Below are 19,096 nucleotides of genomic sequence, written 5' to 3'. Positions count from 1 at the left end.
TTTTCACTGTTAATTTAACATCTCTATTACATGTTGATGCCTCCATGACCAAGTTAAGCAGATGAGACTGAGGACAACTATGTAGAAGAAAAGATGTTCACTTTGCCGAATATGTAGCTTGACAGAGTTCTCCATGCGTGTCCTGGTGTTCTCATGTTTCCTTACCTCCTCATCCCTCACTCCCTACCCTGGTGTTCTCATGTTTCCTTACCTCCTCATCCCTCACTCCCGTAACTGTCTCCAAATTAAGACATTAGTCCATTTGTAATATCTCCATTTGACCATCTTGTACTTAAGGTTACAGTGAAATTAGCTCTCATCCTACATAAAGCCTTTACTAATAGGACAACCAGTAGAGAGGACAATACACTTCTGATGTGTTATTGTTGCTGTCACACAGATGACCGTTGTGACTGTCACCTTTTTCTTTTATTTATTTAAACCCACAATAAGACATCCATGGAAATGATTTCTATATGAATTTGTGTGTATTCTGCTGTGTAAAATTCATCAATCTTCTAAGTTTGCATCCTTGTGTGAATATTATTGATACGTGTTTCTCTTTTCATCGTTTACTCAATGTGATTTGGACAATTTTGGAGAAAATAATCCTGCAGGGGAGGGTGACTGCCTTGCAAGCAAAAAAATATAAAGTATGTGCATATGTGTTACTGCAAGTTAATAAACAGGTTTGTTGACATTTGTTTTGCTGCTGTTGTGTTTGTTAACTGTCCTCTGCCTTATTGCAATAGGCTCTTGTCTCTACTAGAAAGATTCATTGAGAAATAAATAAATATAAATAAATGTATATGTATATATATTTACTTCATCTCTCTCTCTCAATTTCATTTCCAATACTTGTAAGCATAGAAATACATAGAAAAAAAGGTGCATATTAGATCGACCAATCACTATCAAGCTGCTATTTACCTGCCAATGAAGACCTAAGAAACAGAGAGAGCGACAGAGGACCCTGAATGCACACACATACGGAAGAAGCAAGAATGACCCATGGTCTATTTTTGGGACCCTCAATTTATAATGATATTAAACAGACAAAACAGCAAAAACTCATATTTGACAAACTGGAAACAGAGAATGGCATTTTTGCTTGACAGGTGACTTCAACGATTAATCGATTGTGTAAATTGTTGCAGATTATTTCAGTGTATTTAATTTTTTTTCATTGACTAATGAATTAACTAATTGCTTAAGCAAATGTGGTGGAATGTAACCAAGTATTCTGTACAATTTACTTTACTTTTTTACTTGTGTTTTTTCCATTTTATACTTTTAGACCACTTATTGTGAATATTGCACATTTTACTATATTAGCATTTGATAGCTTTGGTTGCTAGTTACTTTCCAAATGTATATTATGATATATGTATTAGTTACGTGATCCAACAACATATACATTTATATTCAAATAAGCTCCACCTTTACCAGATATGTATACATCAATAACAATAATACACAATATTCTGAAATAGGTAATTCTGCACAACGATAAATTATATTTGTTGTACTTCAAGTATATTTTTATTCTAATACTTTTGTACGTTCACTTAAGTAAGAATTTGAATGCATGACAGTCTGCAGTAATGCTACAGTAAAATATCTGAGCAATTCTTCCTCCACTGACCATTACATGCTAATTAGGTCCTCTTTCTCACCTGTTAACATCTGAATTAAGTGGATTACGCAGCATGAGTATCAAGCGTTGAGTGTCGGTAACGGGATAAGGACCTCAAAACACGCTGAAATATTGCCGTAGCATAAAATGTTGTTGTTTGTACTCAAATTGCTATCTTCCATTTGAGAAAAGATAAATTAATCATTATGATGGTATTACAATGTACAATCAATAGAGCTCTTAAACACAAGTAGATATGTGGTTTTTACTTCAGGCGTTATCTAGGTCTGCTAATACACTGGTGGGTCCTTGAAAGCGTAGTCCGGCGCTGCTGAGGCTGTCCCATCGTCTGACAGAGAACTGGTGTCGTCAAAGACATATCTCAAATACAGGTAAACTTTAATACCGCTATCACTATTGATATTACAATTAGAAAGAGAAAATACATGGTGCGAACTCAGCTAATGCGTTTCTTCACCTCAAGCGTATTGGAATAGATCACGACTGAATGAAAACGTTAACGTTAGGCTAACAAGTAGCTTTACTAGCTTTGATTTTGCTTCCAGCTTCATCATTTTGCTGATTAGATCGTGGCAGTAATGTGTTTTTTTGCTGTAAACGTCACTTCAAATACTTAATCGACAGCAGACAGCTCTGATCCTGTTTGACTCCCGTGATCCTGCATGTATGTCTCTGTCATTCGCTAGGAGAGGAATCTAGGTGAAGGTTCACAGCCAGAGTAGGAGTGTTGGGCTAGGTGACCGTCAACTGGTGTATGTCACGTTGTCGCACGTATAAAACAAGACACATCTTCTATGTATATTATATATACTCTAGCTCTTATAGCTCTTCTTTTAAGTTTGAATCTGTACAACATTGAAACCCTATTGATATTTAATATGGGTCAATGGTAAATGTGGAACAGAGAAGAGCCTCTTAACGTTAAAGGTCTTCAGGTTTATAGTTCAGTGGTGGAAGAAATAGTCTTAGTCTAAGAATATTGAAATAAAAAGGTCCTGAGAATGTTAAGTAAACGTACAGAAGTATTATCAGAAATATGTACTTAGTACATTCAAAAGTAAAAGTACTCATGCAGAATGGCTCCTTTCACAGTGTTGTATTATTATAAAAATGATATTCTGTTTTCATCACTAACAATTACATACAGTTTACACAGTTTATCAAAATGGAGCCAACTCATATTTGCTTCTACTGTGTAGATTGGTAGTAAAGTACTGCATCATATCATACAGCATTAAGCTTATCATACTGTGTTTTTATTTATTTATGTACAAATTAACAAAGTAAAATACATGTAGTGTGGTAACGAATGCGATATTTCATTTAATAATATAGTGGAGTAGAAGTATAAAGTAGCATAAAATGGAAATACTTAAAGTACAGTACTTTAGTAAATGTACACAGTTACATTCCACCACTGAGTGAGAATTTGCATTTCCACTGTTTTATATAGTACTGTTGTCACAGTACTGGAATTTCTAACTTCAATACGTGTGTGTGTGTCAGAGTCAGTCAGCAGAAAGCACATCTGGTACTGGTCTGGTACACATTGGTAAATGAGGATTGAAGCCATTTCAAATATTAAGTATTTATATATGTTTTCGATCTCTTTTAGATTTTTCTTTTTTTGCCTGAGAAAAACAATACGATTAAAACAAAGTATTACAATAAAAGAAAATGTTATGCAGAGCCATGAACTTTTAATTTTATTTAACAGCATCCTGTTTCAGACTTTTTACGAACAACTACTGTTTTTTCCCCCCGCAGAACATAATGGCTTCCATGTTGCTGAACACAATGCGGAGCTCCTCTGTCAGCCCTTCCTGGGCGGTGCGGTTGGGTACGTTTTGTATAAAGTTGTTTGTTTCCCAGATTAACATATTCCAATGTACGTCGGTCTGTTCTGTGAAGTATTTTCAATGATATAATTGAGGATAATGAATGTTTTCCTGTGTAGGTGTCTCAGGGGCACGCTCTCTCAGCACGACGGCCCATCTTCACGCTCAGGGTAAGTCATTACTCTTGATGATATCATTTACATTTGCATGCTAATCCAGATTATAGTCTTGTGGACATCACACTGTTTCAATAATGATCTGAACGTTGTAAAGCCTCCATTTATTGATTTGTTTATTTACCTGGACAGAACCTAAAGCTATCCTCTAGGAGGAATCTTAAAAAAAAAAAAAAAAAGATCTTGAAATGATACTCCGATTGATTCCTCGGGTCAGCTCATATCTATCAGAGTCTAACTGTCCGTTACTCTCTTACTTTCCTTTCAGTTCAGACAAAGAGCAAGAAGACGCTGGCTCGGCCTGGTGTGAAGAACATAGTTCTGGTGGAAGGAGTTCGAACCCCTTTCCTGCTGTCTGGGACCACGTACGTCTTTGCTGCCTTCTTATGGCCAAGTTCACCAGCTGGAGTCTGTTCACTAAAACTTCAGGAAGAAGGAAAACCTGTAGTGTAATGACTTTTACATTTTTATCTCAGCATGAAGGTAAAAACCTGTCTGGTTTCTGTTTACAGATATGCCGACCTAATGCCCCATGACTTGGCCAGAGCAGCGATGCAGTAAGTGTGTCCTTATGTTGTGTTATTTATATGAATGGTGCCATCAGAGTTTTTATTACCACAATAAATCAAGCTCAAATGTTTCTGCATTTTTTGCATCTCTATTTTTTTTTAGCGCTACTGTGGTTTGAAAATGTTCCATGTTGATTTTCTCAGGGGTCTGCTGCAGAGGACGGGACTACCCAAAGACGCTGTAGACTACATCGTCTATGGAACAGTCATCCAGGAGGTCAAAACCAGCAACGTGGCAAGAGAGGTATTACCACAGAGCATCTGCAGCTTCATGGGCCTTGCATGTGTTTTATGTATTCTCTTTCAGCCTCGATCCGAAGACATAATATTAACCAAAGGAGCATTTTTGATTGGCTGTCCTTGTTGTGCAGCTTCTTAATTTTAATGATTTTTTTACTGTGGTTTCAGGCAGCACTGGGTGCAGGCTTCTCTGACAAGATCCCAGCTCACACCGTCACCATGGCCTGCATCTCCTCCAACCAGGCAATGACCACAGGTAGCTCAGTGAAAGAAATGTCCGCACCACAGCATATTAAAGTAACAAAAAAATACACTTCAATTTTTTGCAACGTTGATAGCAAAACACACCATAACATCTGGGCATGATGAAGATGAGGAATCATTAAAAACAATAATAGTAATGAAGCAGGATCACAGCTGGAGGCTGAGATCAGATGTGTGTTCTTGTCACTACAGTAAGGCACATGCATTAAGAACGATAGGGACTTTATTTGACCTTTGTTTGTCTCTCTCTCTCCGCCCTCCTTCTCTCCAGCTGTTGGTCTGATTGCTGCAGGCCAGTGTGACTCCGTCGTTGCAGGAGGGGTGGAGTTCATGTCTGATGTCCCCATCCGTCATAGCCGCAAGATGAGGAAGACCATGCTGTCCCTCAACAAGGCGAAGACCCTCGGCCAGAGGCTGGGTCTGATTGGCAGCATCCGGATGGCACATCTCGCCCCAGAGGTATATATATATATATTCACTTCAAATCTAGCACCTCTTTCATTTTCAATTCATTATTTTTGACCTATAACATTCACTGTAGTATTTCCTCCTGTAACGTTTCATTGTGTGTGTGTGTGTGTGTGTGTGTGTGTGTGTAGCTTCCTGCTGTGGCGGAGTTCTCCACGGCTGAAACGATGGGCCACAGTGCCGATCGTCTGGCTGCTGCGTTTGGGGTCACCAGAGTGGAGCAGGATGAGTTCGCTGTGCGATCACACTCTCTGGCCAAAAAGGCCCAGGACGCCGGCCTGCTGCAGGATGTCATCGCCTTTAAAGTGCCGGGTAAGCACATTTGTATAGATGGTTGCATAGTGGGTCGTATTCTTGTAATTCATTAACTTTACTTTAGATTTGAAACAAATTCAACATACAGTTAAATTATAAAGCATTGTATGTTGTTGGTTTTTTGTTGTTTTTGTTTTTATGTGTTACATGATGACTGTATATTTTTGTCTTTACCAGGCCGTGATATTGTTTCCAAGGACAACGGCATCCGCCCATCCACCATGGAGCAAATGGGCAAACTAAAGGCCGCCTTCATCAAACCTCACGGCACGGTCACCGCCGCCAACTCCTCCTTCCTGGTACGCACACACACACACACACAGTCTGTACCGCACTCTATGTTCAGTAGCACCCTCAGCATAGATATGATTATTTATCTCCCATGATTCCCTTTGAACTGCCTTCGCTCACGACTCATAAGCTGCCCTCACGACTCATAAGCTGCCCTCACGACTCATAAGCTGCCCTCACATTAACTGAGCGGCTTGTGTCCTCAGACTGACGGGGCGTCTGCTGTGCTTGTGATGTCTGAAGAGAAGGCTTTGGCTATGGGTTACAAGCCGAAAGCGTACCTCAGGTATCTGCACCCTCTCTGTTTTGTTCGCGTAGCCTCAATTTCCCCGACCATGCTCTTTTCAGATGTGTTGATCATATTGTGTTTGCATCCTGGCAGAGACTTCGTCTACGTGTCCCAGGACCCCAAAGATCAGCTGCTTCTGGGGTGAGTCCCTCAGTGTCGTACGATTGAGGAGAGACGTCAACTCACTGATTTTATTTGAAGTTTTTTATTTCAGCTTTTAACATTTGCGAAACAAGGGATTCTCACACCATTTGTGATGGCTAACCTTGTGTGTGTTTTTTTTGAAGACCATCAGTGTGACTCTGTGTCCTGTTTAACTCTTGCAGCCCAACGTACGGTACACCAAAGGTCCTGGACCGGGCCGGCTTGACCATGAGCGACATTGACGTCTTCGAGTTCCACGAGGCTTTCGCAGTAAGTTAACCGATTTTGGTATATTACTTCATATCCATGTACTTTTGAATCAGTATATATTGATGTGTCTGGTATCTTTGGTAAAGCTGTGGACGTATCTGTGTGTTTTCCAGGGCCAGATAATGGCAAATCTGAAGGCTATGGACTCTGATTGGTTTGGACAGACGTACTTGGGCAAGAAATCGAAGGTAAAGATTGCTGCTGGTCATGTGTCACATACAGATGGATGTTATGTACAGACAACATTTTGGCCATGGTAGTCATGACAATTTTTATCAGCATTTGCTCCTTTTTTTTCATATAATAATCCTATTTTGATATGGTTGTACTGTAATACAAAAAACAGTAATATCAGATATAAAGTAATATCAATTTTTTTGTGTACTTTGGTTTCTAGTTTTGTTTGATTTCACACCTATTAACACAAAAAGGTCAAAGAAGACAGCTGACGATGTATTTTCGATTGTTACTGTAACTAATAAGTTGATTGAACCAGTCTCAACTTATAAATACCGGTTTTATTTCCTAGAAGACAATCTATCTTTTAAACATCCGATCATCATATCAAGCTCGGGGTGAAGGATTGTACAACAGAAACAAATGCTGATTTTCTTTTGCTGCAACAATTTATGTTCTCAACTGGCGCCAAAATCGAGTCGTTTTAGTGTTTTAAGGCTGTCGTCTCTTTTATGTGAAACTTTTTATGTTTTTAATATTTTGCGAAAACCTGCGAATTTATGTGGTGAAACTTTTATGCTGCCATCTTGAAAATGAGTTTCAAAATCTCAATGGGATTATCCTGGATAAATAAAATAAAGAAATGTATAAAATCAATTAATGAACATCAATTAGATGTTTTGTATTCTGTATATTATGATGTTTTTAAAAAGTAATGATTCATATTAGGCAACTAATTCGTAACAAAATAATTTCATGAATTTGGTCAAGAGATGAATGCAAAGACATTTGTTAGGAACTCCTGATATAAGTTTTCAAGGACAGAAGTAGTTTTCAATTATCCACCTGACCTTTAACCTCGGCAGTCTGTCAGTTTATAGCCCTCACCTCTCTGGAGGCTGCATTTCGATTTCACACAAAGTAATGCTCGTGTAAATATCAGTCCTAACCACATGCCTTTTGCTTTTGTGTTTGTGTGTGTAGGTGGGAGCTCCTCCCATGGAGAAGTTCAACCTGTGGGGAGGCTCTCTGTCTTTGGGTCATCCGTTCGGGGCCACCGGCTGCAGGCTGGTGACCACAGTGGCTCACCGGCTGCAGAAGGAGGGAGGACAGTACGGCCTGGTGGCGGCTTGTGCTGCTGGAGGACAGGTAAGCACTGGGTGACCGCAGAGCCACACGAACCACGACTGAGTTAGTTTGGTACCACCAACTCAGATCTTAACATTTTGTATCTGGGAAACTCGGATATTGATCAAAATGATATTCCCAACTCTGTTTGTTTTTCCTGACAAGCGTGTATTCTTTTGTTTTCTAGGGTCATGCCATGGTGATCGAGGCCTACCCGCAGTAAAACGCCACCTGATCTTCAGGTTCATCATGACGGCTACACACACACACACACACACACACACACACACACACACACACACACAGACACACACACTAACCTCCAGACAACAGAGTGTACATACTAGCGCCACTTTTCCTTCATCTGAGAAGAGTTGGATACAGTATGTGGTTTCTAGGAATCTTGTGTAAATTCAACTTTTGATGAGCGGCTGTTAAATTATAGCAGAATGTTGTCGAGAAACGTTGCGTATGACTGTCAGTTGTCACTGAGTCGAATGTAACATAGCAAAGTTTAAGCACTCAGAAGAGCTACAGTGATCCTAATGTTTATATACGCTGTAATATTATTTTTTTTCTTCCGTACTGTTGGAATTAAAGGGTGTGGTGATAACCACTGCCGCTCATTTCTGGGTCTGCTGTTCTTTCTTGCCTCATGTAAAAATCAGCCATTGTTCATTTTATTCACATCTGGGCTGTGTGATTATTAGGAACACAAATGTCACTGGCTCCAGCTTTGTGTGTGTGTGTGTGTGTGTGCGCACGCGTGTGAGAGAGATGCTTTTTCTTTTCGTGTAGTCTGTGAGTAAACTTAATATCTTTGGGTTTTGGACTGTTGCACTAGACCATTTGAAGAAATTGACATTCATACTTGTGTTAACGCGTCTGCCCAAAGATAGATAATGTACAAATGAGTTACAAGAGGGAGAGAATGACGTTATTGTGATGGGCATTTTTCATAAATGATTGGCAGATTACATGAGACAATTATTTTTAATCTTCTGATTTGGGAAAAAAATATGCTTTGAGGCTCATAAAAACATGGTTTGATCAGATTTGGCAATATTAGTTAACCTGCAAATGTCATCACTTTTTATTTTCTTCTAAATGAGCCCCGCCTACAATAAACCAGTGAGAGGAACAAAGACAAATACACAACTACAGAAATCTGTCATGTGAAATAACCAAATCTGTTTTAACTGCGGTAGAACTTTGTGTGCTCATGATAATAACGGCGCTTTAACGTATTCTCGTAAATAAAAAGATTTTGCATTAACAGACGGGTGTAGACCTTACCCCAATGGAGATACTTGGATTTTGGGCCTTCACATAGTTTCCAGTCATCAAGCTAAGCCTGAATTGTTGGTGCTCAAAACATAGTGTCTGCGAGTAGACTATTGCATTGTCTCGACGCTTCTTTAAACTCTGCTCTGATTGATGCACGGACAGCAACTTCATGTGATGTTGATGGGCCATGTTTAATTCAGCAGGGACTGAGACTATTGCAAGGGAAAAGATCAATGTATGGAAAGCTTTGTGCTTCAGATAACAACAATGAATTTGGGGAGGGGGGGGGGTGGTATACAGTCTACGCTTTTTAACTGATTTTTGAAAATTTGCATTGCCAAAATATCTTCTTTTTTTGAGCATTTGCAACCCGGCCTCTTCACCAAGATGTGTCAGCAGACTGACTTTGGATTCCCGCGCGCTTAATTGATGGTGAATAATGCTGTCTGCTTGTGACGGGACGACTGATGCTAATGAGGAGGTAAAGAGGGACGTGCTCGTGCGTGCTTCCTGGTGATTTAAAAACTGTGAATATGAAAGAAAAAAATTGGGTATACAGTTACTTAAAAGTTCAGCTCAGTGGTGTCTTCTTGATATTTGGTGTTCATATTGTGGGGGGAAAAAAGGCGAACTTTTACTCCCGCTAAAGTGTTTGTGTAATTGACAGCGGATGCGTAAATGTATATCAACACATTGCCTCTTTTCTGCTTTTGTGTTTACGAACCCCTCAGCGCTCAGCGGGGGATGTGCTCTCTCACACACACACACACACACACAATGTTGGGGGGGGGGGGGGGGGCTTGTTAACATAACTTCAGTCAGACACTTTCGTTTAAAATGTATTTAAAGATTGAATTCTTCCAGTTTAAATCCTTGACTCCGAGCGGGAAGAGTTGATTAATGCAGCCGAGGCTGTCACACGGGCTGCAGGCGGGGGGAATAAAACCAATGTTTTACTGCCAAGGCAAAACGGAGCTCGAATGTAAATAGCGGGGAGAGAGAGACAGAGACTTTTTTTTGTGTGTGTTTTTTAAAGCTTCAAAACCGCCTCAACCCTGCGAGACACCGGAGACACGCAGACACACACCGACACGCAGACATAGCGGGCCGCCTCCCTGCCTCTCCCAGCCTCAGCGGGGCTTTGATCAGACGGAACCTTTTATGGGGAATGACTGGCGAATGCACCCGCTGCTGTCACTACAAATCTACCTCACCGAGCGCTCGGGGAAGCGGGGAGAGAGTCGGCGGGTGTGCAGCGGTGTCTTTCATCTCGTCCTAGCCGGCTCACGCGGGGCGGCACCTGCTGAAAGCTGCACTTGACTCGCGCTCACTCGACCTGCTCGTGCGCTCACTGAGTGTGTGCGTGCGTGTGAGTGATGTTAAACAAGTTCTAATGCACCGTGATGAATAGACTGTGCTATAAGGGTTTGATCCCCCCCCCCTCCTATTTTTAGAGAGCAAGTTACGAGAAAGATCAGATATGTTTTAATGTAATTATGGCTGCACTTCTACTGAGTTAAAAGCCTAATCTGTATGAACTTCATCATGTCTTATGGGTCTGTGCACCAATTAAGCTTGAAGACAGCATATGACATTTGAAGTCTTTAGTGGAAGACATTATGAAACTGTAAAAAAATACTTTTAGAATAAAAACAACAGATTCCATGACTGATTGAATGAATTAGCGGCCTTAAACCTGTCAAATCAGTAACATTGTCCCTCATTCATGTGGGCTTATCACCAGATAAAGGCCAACATTTAAGCAACAGTTTGGCGGTTTGGGAAATAAGCATATGCCCCTTTATTGCCACAGCAGAATATGAAGCATAAAGTGAAAGGATCCACCATACCATCATATTTAAAGCTCACTAATTAACATCGTATCTCTTGTTTGTTTAATAAGAACAGAATAAAAACGATAAGCAACGGTTTGGAGTTATGTGCCAAACTATTTCCATGCTGGGAGCAGTGGGCTAACTTACTGGAATCTGGCAAACTATTCCTTTAAGTCCCCACAGAACGTACAGCACAATATAGTAAAAATACACACATGGTGCACAAGATATAAATATTGAAATACATATGCACTCAGACAACTGGCAGGCTATAATAGCATCTATAAAAACAGCTGTAACAAGAAGAGAAACTACAGAAAAGCTCCAACAACATTGAGGGAGTCGATAAAGATTACTGTCAATATTTACTGAACACAGCTTCCATAAATGACGTATCAATGTCAGTCAGACTGTTATGGAGCTGTGACAGAAGCGGTTACGAGTAGCAACAGAATATTCAACTGAAGCCAACTGCTGGTGATAAAATACTCATATGCAGCCTGAGCTGTTTGGCCTGGCATCCTTCTCGTAATCATAAATAATAAGAACTTTAAATGTCCCGCTCAGTGTTGAGAAAAGTTACTGACGTAAGCTCCAGTAAGTGGACCTTGAGTGGAGGTTTTTCAAGAATCAACTCTTTTTTTGTCTGTGTTTTTAAAGCCCTGTCAATCATTTCTGGAGCGATAGCAGGTTTCGATTTTTTTTTTTTATAATCAGACTTAATTATCATTATGTTTGCACATATGCAGCAATTCAAAAGTCTGAAAACAGGCTGGGGAATGTAGTTTAGCCTGTGTGTCTTTTACAGTAAGATGCATTGAATATGACCGTGGGGAGTACTGTGGGGCAGTAGTACATTCTGGGCCTCCTGACAACATCTATATTACATCTCAACAACAGCTCCGGGGCCTCTATCTGGCTCTGGGTTTCCTCGGAGGTGTCCCTGCTTGTAATACTGCTTCTTTACCTTTGCTGACATCTGGGACATTAATTCGCCCAGTACTATTTTAGTTAGATCACATTAAATTATCACTATAGCTTCCAGGACAAGCTTCATTAGCATGAACATTTGAGGAAAATAACCCAAAACGTTGACCAGCGACCAATGGCAGAACTCTGTCTGTGTGACTGTGTGCGTGAAGCTTCATCTGCAACGTTCAGCTTCCTCCACCGATCCTCACACTTTATCTCAAATTAAAATTTGCTTTAGAGAGCATGAGTGGTGCTTAACAGGTTTCCACACAGCGTACTTACTGTACGGGTGTCAGAACGAATGTGAGTGTGTGTGTGTGTGTGTGTGTGTGTGTGATGTAAAAGGTTTTTGGTATCGACTGTACAAGTGACAGAGCTCTGCCAGCATTTGCGAGAGAAAGAGTGTGGGCAACTTTTAATACTGCAGAAGTGTTGGAGCTCCACTGTGTGTTCGTGTACGCAGACAATATTAAACCAGTTTGATTATTCTACTTGTCAGAACTCCAGACTGTGTAGACGAGAAAGGACGATACCGGCTATAGGCTCACAAAACAAACGGCCCTCAAGCTCCGTGCACCACGAATACGAATACCGACTCGACACGAATATCCCGTACCTGCACTATAGAAGTTTTGGGAAAACTATTTGGTTCTGTTCAATATCTGTGAGCCCAAGAAAGTGAGTCGAAGGTTTTTATATAAATCAATGTGCAGGAAGAGATCAAGTACAAATGGTGAGAACAAAAGGAAGATGAGTAAACCAGCTGCATGGACAGTTTTTAAAATTGATACCAGAAAATAATATGATCAAGATTTGGCAATGTTACGTGAGTGGCAGGTGATGTTCATCTACTCCCAAGTAACTTTGACGATACAAGATTTAGAAGTAGTTGCAGGCCAATATGATATTTAATGTTGAAAGGCACCTCCATATAAGATCCAGACTGCTGCTTTAAATGAGAGACTGCGTTGGATAATGCACTTGACTGGCCTCAGTAATATTACACAGATGACGGAAACAATAAAATATTAGGTGGTAATCAACAAAGAATCAACCAAAATACTTTTTCTAGGGTTAATCGGTAAAAAGAAAATCAATCTTTAAAACATCCAAAAATTGTGAGAAATGCCTGTCAAAACGTTGTTACAATCATCTACCCCATAACTGTTCAGTGCTCTAATATCTGAGCAGGTTGGACCAGATTTTGTGGACATCTTCACAGGAGTCTTTAGAGGAGTTTGGAGATCTGAAGTGTTTCGTGAAGTATTTGCGATCCACTCTTTTCATCAAGGCTATTTTACATTTGCCTTGGCACTAACATGGTGTGCTCATGCTCCAAAGTCACATTTCTCTGTATGCTCCATTTGGCCACGTCTTTCTTGTTGTCAGGGCTTCTTCCCCACCTCTGGAAACACCCGAGCTCATCCTAATGCACACATTGAAGCGCAACATAAACACACCTTTTCCTTCAGCATCAGACCTAAACCCATTCTGCAGTGTTTCGTCCCGGCAGGAACGACTCGATAAAATCCTGAGACGTTAAACAGATACTTCAGTTCCCAACAGTTGCAGCCAGTGCAGCGAGATGTAACTACCAATGTTGATCTGATCGGGGGCCTGTGTGCTTGAGATCTTTGTGGATTCTGGAGGGAACTTTGGCATCTTCAGCAACCCCCCCTCACACACACACACACACACTGACAAATACATCTCGACGTCTGTCGGTTGTACACCGACTGTACACAGGTGGATGGCAGAGGCTGTGTGTGGAGCAAGTGGATTATGAGGAACGGTAATTGGCTGTCCAGAGAAGCTGCCCGTATATATCCGAGTGTGAGTGTGTGTGTGTGTGTGTGTGTGTGTGTGTGTGTGTGCTCTGTCCGGAGTTCATCATGTTCTCATAACGGTCAGTTAGGGTTGTCCACCAGGCTCTATCTCCTGTCGGGATTGTAAATGTTATTGATCAGACACACACGCCGCATACATAACGAGAGCTGAGACACTGTCTTCTCACACACACACACACACACACACACACACACACACACACACACGCACAAAAGCACACAGCTAGAGTACGACTCATTAGGAGCCGTACACACTCATACACATATCCTCATTAACACTCCCGAGTCATACACACTAAACATCCATACACATCTAGTTGTCAGACAACACACACACACTGACTGATTTAGTTGAGTGAGATGGGGGGGGAGTGAAGGATGGGGCACAAAATGTGAACATGAATGGTGTGTGTGTGTGTGTGAGAGTGAGTGTGCGTGAACATGTGTGTTTGTGTCTGTATCGAGCGTGACATTTGTGTCAGTGTACGGCTGCGCACACAGCAGTGTGTATGTCGAGGAGTGTGTCATTGTGTGTGTGTGTGTGTGTATGGCGCGTGTCAGAGTCTGTCAGCCCCGGCGTCTCGTGTCAGGGCGAGAGGCGAGACATTAACAGCTTCTGTCATTCTGCTGACAAAATGGTGGCAGAAGATTTCCCATGGTGCCCTGATGACTGCTGGCGTTTGTCAACAAGCCCTGTCACCGCGGCAATGAGGGGAGGGTGGTGGTGGTGGTGGGGGGGAGGGGGGTTAGTGACAGGCCCCGGACCCGTTCCCATGAGCACCAGGGAAAGAGAGAGGGTTTTGTGTGCGTGTATGTCAATGTGTGTATACGTGCGTCGGTGAGTGTGTGTGTGCGTGTGTGTTGGAATTGGAGAGGGAAATAGGGGGAGGCAGGGGGGAGGAAAGGGTTGTCTCTCAGCAGCTTTCATACATAGACTGCGAAAAAACCAAAATGAGCTGTCACTGCAATTCCCAGGATGCCTTGCTGTTTAGCATAGCAGCAACAGCAGCAGCAGCAGCAGCATGAACGGTGTGTGTGTGTGGGCCAGTAAGCTGATAAGCTAACTCTCTCTCTCTCAGTCTCTCTCCCTTTCTCTCTCTCTCTCCCTCTCTCTCTCTCTCTCTCTCTCTATCTCTCTCACACACACACAAACACCTACACACACACAGACTCTCACTCAGATAATTAAGCAGAGCAGAAGCTCCCCCTGACGCGAGGCAGAGCTCATCTGCATTTTGGCCTCCGGCGCGCAGTTAGAAGCAACGCCTGATGGAGGGAGAGAGAGAGAGAGAGAGAGAGAGAGAGAGGGCAAGTCAGGGAGGGAGGATGGAGGGAGGGAGGTAGAGAGAGAGAGAGAGAGAGAGAGAGGGAGGGAGGGAAAGAGAGGGAGAGGGTAAGGAGCCAATTAGCCAGCTGGATGGATGAGTGACTGACAGCACTCTTGACACACTGCTATCTGTGCTTTTCTGCTGCATGCACACACACACACACACACACACAGACACACACACACACACACACACACACACCGTCCTCCCCGTCTCTCCTTCCATCCATCCATCCATCCCTCTCTCTCTCTCTCTCGTCTCAGCCTCCTTCTCTCTCTGTATGTGTCCCATGCTGTGTCGCCGTGTCTCTTGTTCTCTTGTCTCCTGCGCTCCGGATAAGACTCGCGCTCCAATCACGTCCCCCCCCACAGGCCTCAAATGTCCAACAGCCTTGTCCAATGAGAGCGCCCGTCGGGCTGCGAGGTCCCGCCTCTCAGGCACCGAAATGTTAAGGGGTTAAAGGTTGTCATCCCGCCATTTCGCAGACAAAGACTCTATTTGTCAAGGGCTTGTTTTCACCCCTCCTTTCACTAAAACAAGTCTGTTTGACGTTCCTGAAACGTGGACCCCATTGCTGATTTCTACGTGTGTGTCCTTGTGCTTCTATCCTCTTTTTGATCTTCGGAGTGAGGATATTTTTTGCAAACTGAGCTGTTTTTGTTTCGTCCCTCCTCAGTGCCTTACAGTACACGTGTGAACATTATAATCAATTAGTTACGGTGAGGGTTGATGTAAAGGTTTGTTTACCTTCATCAGGGACTATTCTGTCTCCTTTAAATCTTGAATATTTGCGATTGGAGGTTCAGTGTTTATTCCTCTTCTACTTCAGGCTTCACCTGATTTAAATTTCAACATCTGGTCAAACAAACTGGGGGAAAAAATGATAGACAAAGTCCCTGCATCGCTCAAAATGGCCATCAACCCAGCAGCAGACAGCATTGCAGAGAAGGACGGGCGGCAGGTGGGAGTTGACAGATTGCTGACCGTGCACGAATCATCAAGCTCCTTTAGGAATCCATCCAAGTTTTCTGGAGTTTGGCAGTTTTTTGTAGACTCCCATTGGAAATTTGCAATGAATATGACGCAGAACTGCTGTTTACATTTTGAAACTAAATGGTTGTTCAGTTCAATCTCATTGGCTTCAGTCTTTTTCCTGTTTGGTTCAGTTCAGTACAATAGCAGGCTCATAGAAGCACGGTTTAAAAGGTCGACAGCTCCGCACACCACCTCGTTGGTCGCTGACACTGGTGGGTCTGTACACTCAGTTCTGCTATCTACAGCACCATACAACTGGCAGTCACACTCTGCAAGCCATAAGGTGAACTCATCCTTTTATACAAGATCACCTGATGAAATGGTGATAGCTGGCGTAAAATGCTCCACCAAATGCAAATATTTGCAACTGATTTGGTATGTTTGGAAACTTTGGGACTCAACTGGAATTCAATATGAAGTTCTGTGCGTTTGAACAATGTTTCACTGCATGTGTTTATGAAGACTGTCCCACTGAGCGTCATGCTTCACCAACAAATCTCGTAAAAAATCGTATTCAAACACTCCGTATACACCTAAAACTGCTCTAATCAAAGCTACTGCATGGCAGTAATGTTGAGTCACTGATAGATCCAATTTCAATGTAGTTTATGTATCACAACCTTTTATAATTTACAGTTTGTTAACACGAGAGACTATTTTCACTATCCATAGTGCTGAAATGTTCCACGAAGTCATAAGCGTACAAAGCAGACACATTAACGTGAATGACCCCGGTCGTGCAGTGTCTTCGGTCAGCTCAAACAACACTGTGTTATTTTCTTTCACATTTTTCAGCGACTTTGGTGGCGCAGTGTAGTTTACAGAGTCTGTGATGAAAAGAAAACGACACCGAAGTTCTCCGAGGTGCTTTTCTTGCTTGACTGATGTGCGCAATGATCAAACATGCTATCGTCATGCTGCTTCCTCCCATCATTATACGTGAAAGTACAGAGGGTGCAGGAGTTCTTTTAGGAAAAATCTGTGAGAAAAAAATAAAGAGCATATAGTGAAGCAAGGAGAATTTCTACTTCCATTGAAACCACAGGAACTAAAGCCGTCTATTAGCGAAGCAGGTATTCCACACTGAAGGCATCACGCTCTCTAACGTCTTATGAAGATTGCAGTGTTGCTGATATTCGGCGTTCTCGCAAGGAGCAATTTAAATCAAATTCAGCAGAGTTTGCCTGAATGCTGTCCGATTACCGTACTTTCCGGGCTATAAGCCGCACCGGTATCTAGGCCGCACCCGCTTTGAAGTTAAACCATCTAAACTGTCTAAAAAGAGGTTTACAAGTTTGCACAACCAGCAATCCAAACATTGATGTTTTTCTCTCTCTCTCTCTCTCTCTCTCTCAGCCTAAAAGATCGGATTAAATGCAATCTATAAACAGGGCAGAAACCCCGAGAAACAAAGAGGGTTGCTTTTTAACAGCACTGTTCGTGCTTTATGTGCAGCCTCATTCAAATCTGACATTATTCAGGAAACAAACCACAGTGTCAATCTGCTTTGAGCTTTCAGACAAGTGACATATTCAAGCTTTGTCGCTGCCACAACTGAGGGCTTTGTGCTCTATACAGTTATCTATATGTCATATTGATCTCCTGTATATTTTCTGGATATCAATACATCACGTTTTATAAGAAAAGGGACGTCTTCTCCATGCCATACCTTTTTTGGAGGGGGGACGTTTATTCTCGTCACTCCCCAGTCTCTGTGAGCTCGGTGTATACTTTAAGGTCCAAACATGAACTTTGTGCACGTTAATATCATGAATCCACATGTGAGTTTGCACTCTGAACTGGTTGACAACATATTGTATCATGGTCTTCTGCTCTCTTTCTCTCTCCCCATGTACACATGCACCAGCAGTGTTTTCATTATTGTATTTGAAACGTGAATTCCTCCAGCGATGGGGTGCTGCTCTGCATATAGGCTTGTTTAAATCACCATGCATGCAGTTACAAAAGATTCCTTCTGGTGTTACTGCATCTCACGTGATTTGATTTCGTGAGACTGCTGAAGCTTCACGTGCACTGCAGATTCAACTTCTGATGTTTGCTGCAGCCAGCAGAAAAAGGGATCCTCTTGTAGCCAGTAGGAACAAGAGGGATGACATGGGCACGCGAACATCATCGCTCAAAGATAAACTGACCTGACCTCACGTGTGACCTTTTAAATTCACTAAAAAACACACTTGTTGAAGCATGTGTTGGTGGAAACCCTGTTGTTTTTGCGTTGGGGAAATGATTTATTCGAGTATAGTTCTTTGGGACATTTTGTTTTTGGCCATCAGACGTTAGCGTCGCACCTCCTTACGCATTTGTGTTTTAGCGTTGAAGCAATCAGACTAACGTAAGGAGACGTTTCACCTCCTCCTTCCTGTTGCAGCCGGGGAGTGACAGTCACACAGACAACAGGAGAGGATGTGCAGAAGGATACGACCGTGTTCCTGCAAATTGTATGCAAATGTGTAACAAGAAGGTGGCAAAACACGACCGAGAAGCAGATGTGGCGTACGTGTGGGTGGAAGTGAACGGTTGGAAAATGGAAGTATCGTCGTTGGTTGACAGCGGCGGGGTTGGCGGGGGCTGGAACAGGAGGCCTCATGGCAAGCCGCCGTATGTAGCTTCCTGTTTGCCCCACAGAAAGATGCCAGAGAGACGGGAAGATGGAGGGAGGAGAAACCCAGTGGAGGAGTCACAGCAGTGAGTGAGCAGACACACGTGATGGGAAGAAAAACAAGGGTGACAAGGTTTTGTGACAAGAGTTGAATTGGACAGTATTGATGAAAATAAAGCATTTGAATGATCTCGTTTGAATATGTCGCCTGCACATCGATTGATGAAATAATCAAATATATGTTTGTTTAACAACAGCTTTTTTTTTTACAGTGAAAGTTGTTATTGTATCATTTTGCAAAGAATATTTTTTATGTGGAATAAATATGAAGTGAAAGTCTTCTAAT

The 19,096-nt window shown here is 42.2% G+C and overlaps 1 protein-coding gene across 1 annotated transcript; it reads left to right on the top strand.

Moving 5' to 3' along the window:
- Positions 1 to 1,933: 1,933 nt before the first annotated feature.
- Positions 1,934 to 8,452, top strand: hadhb (hydroxyacyl-CoA dehydrogenase trifunctional multienzyme complex subunit beta). The gene is made up of 16 exons (XM_079290993.1): positions 1,934 to 2,028; positions 3,425 to 3,497; positions 3,615 to 3,665; positions 3,940 to 4,036; positions 4,184 to 4,228; positions 4,385 to 4,484; positions 4,649 to 4,736; positions 5,016 to 5,203; positions 5,344 to 5,524; positions 5,705 to 5,826; positions 6,025 to 6,104; positions 6,201 to 6,248; positions 6,434 to 6,521; positions 6,635 to 6,709; positions 7,683 to 7,847; positions 8,014 to 8,452. The coding sequence occupies exons 2-16, from the start codon at positions 3,431 to 3,433 to the stop codon at positions 8,047 to 8,049; spliced, it is 1,431 nt and encodes a 476-aa protein (XP_079147119.1). The 5' UTR covers positions 1,934 to 2,028; positions 3,425 to 3,430; the 3' UTR covers positions 8,050 to 8,452.
- The last annotated feature ends 10,644 nt before the right edge of the window (positions 8,453 to 19,096 follow it).

The sequence above is a fragment of the Melanostigma gelatinosum genome (genome assembly GCF_949748355.1).
Source record: "Melanostigma gelatinosum genome assembly, chromosome: 19".
Lineage (NCBI taxonomy): Eukaryota > Metazoa > Chordata > Actinopteri > Perciformes > Zoarcidae > Melanostigma > Melanostigma gelatinosum.
The sequence above is the reverse complement of the archived record's forward strand: the minus strand, read 5'-3'. Positions and strand labels throughout refer to the sequence as shown.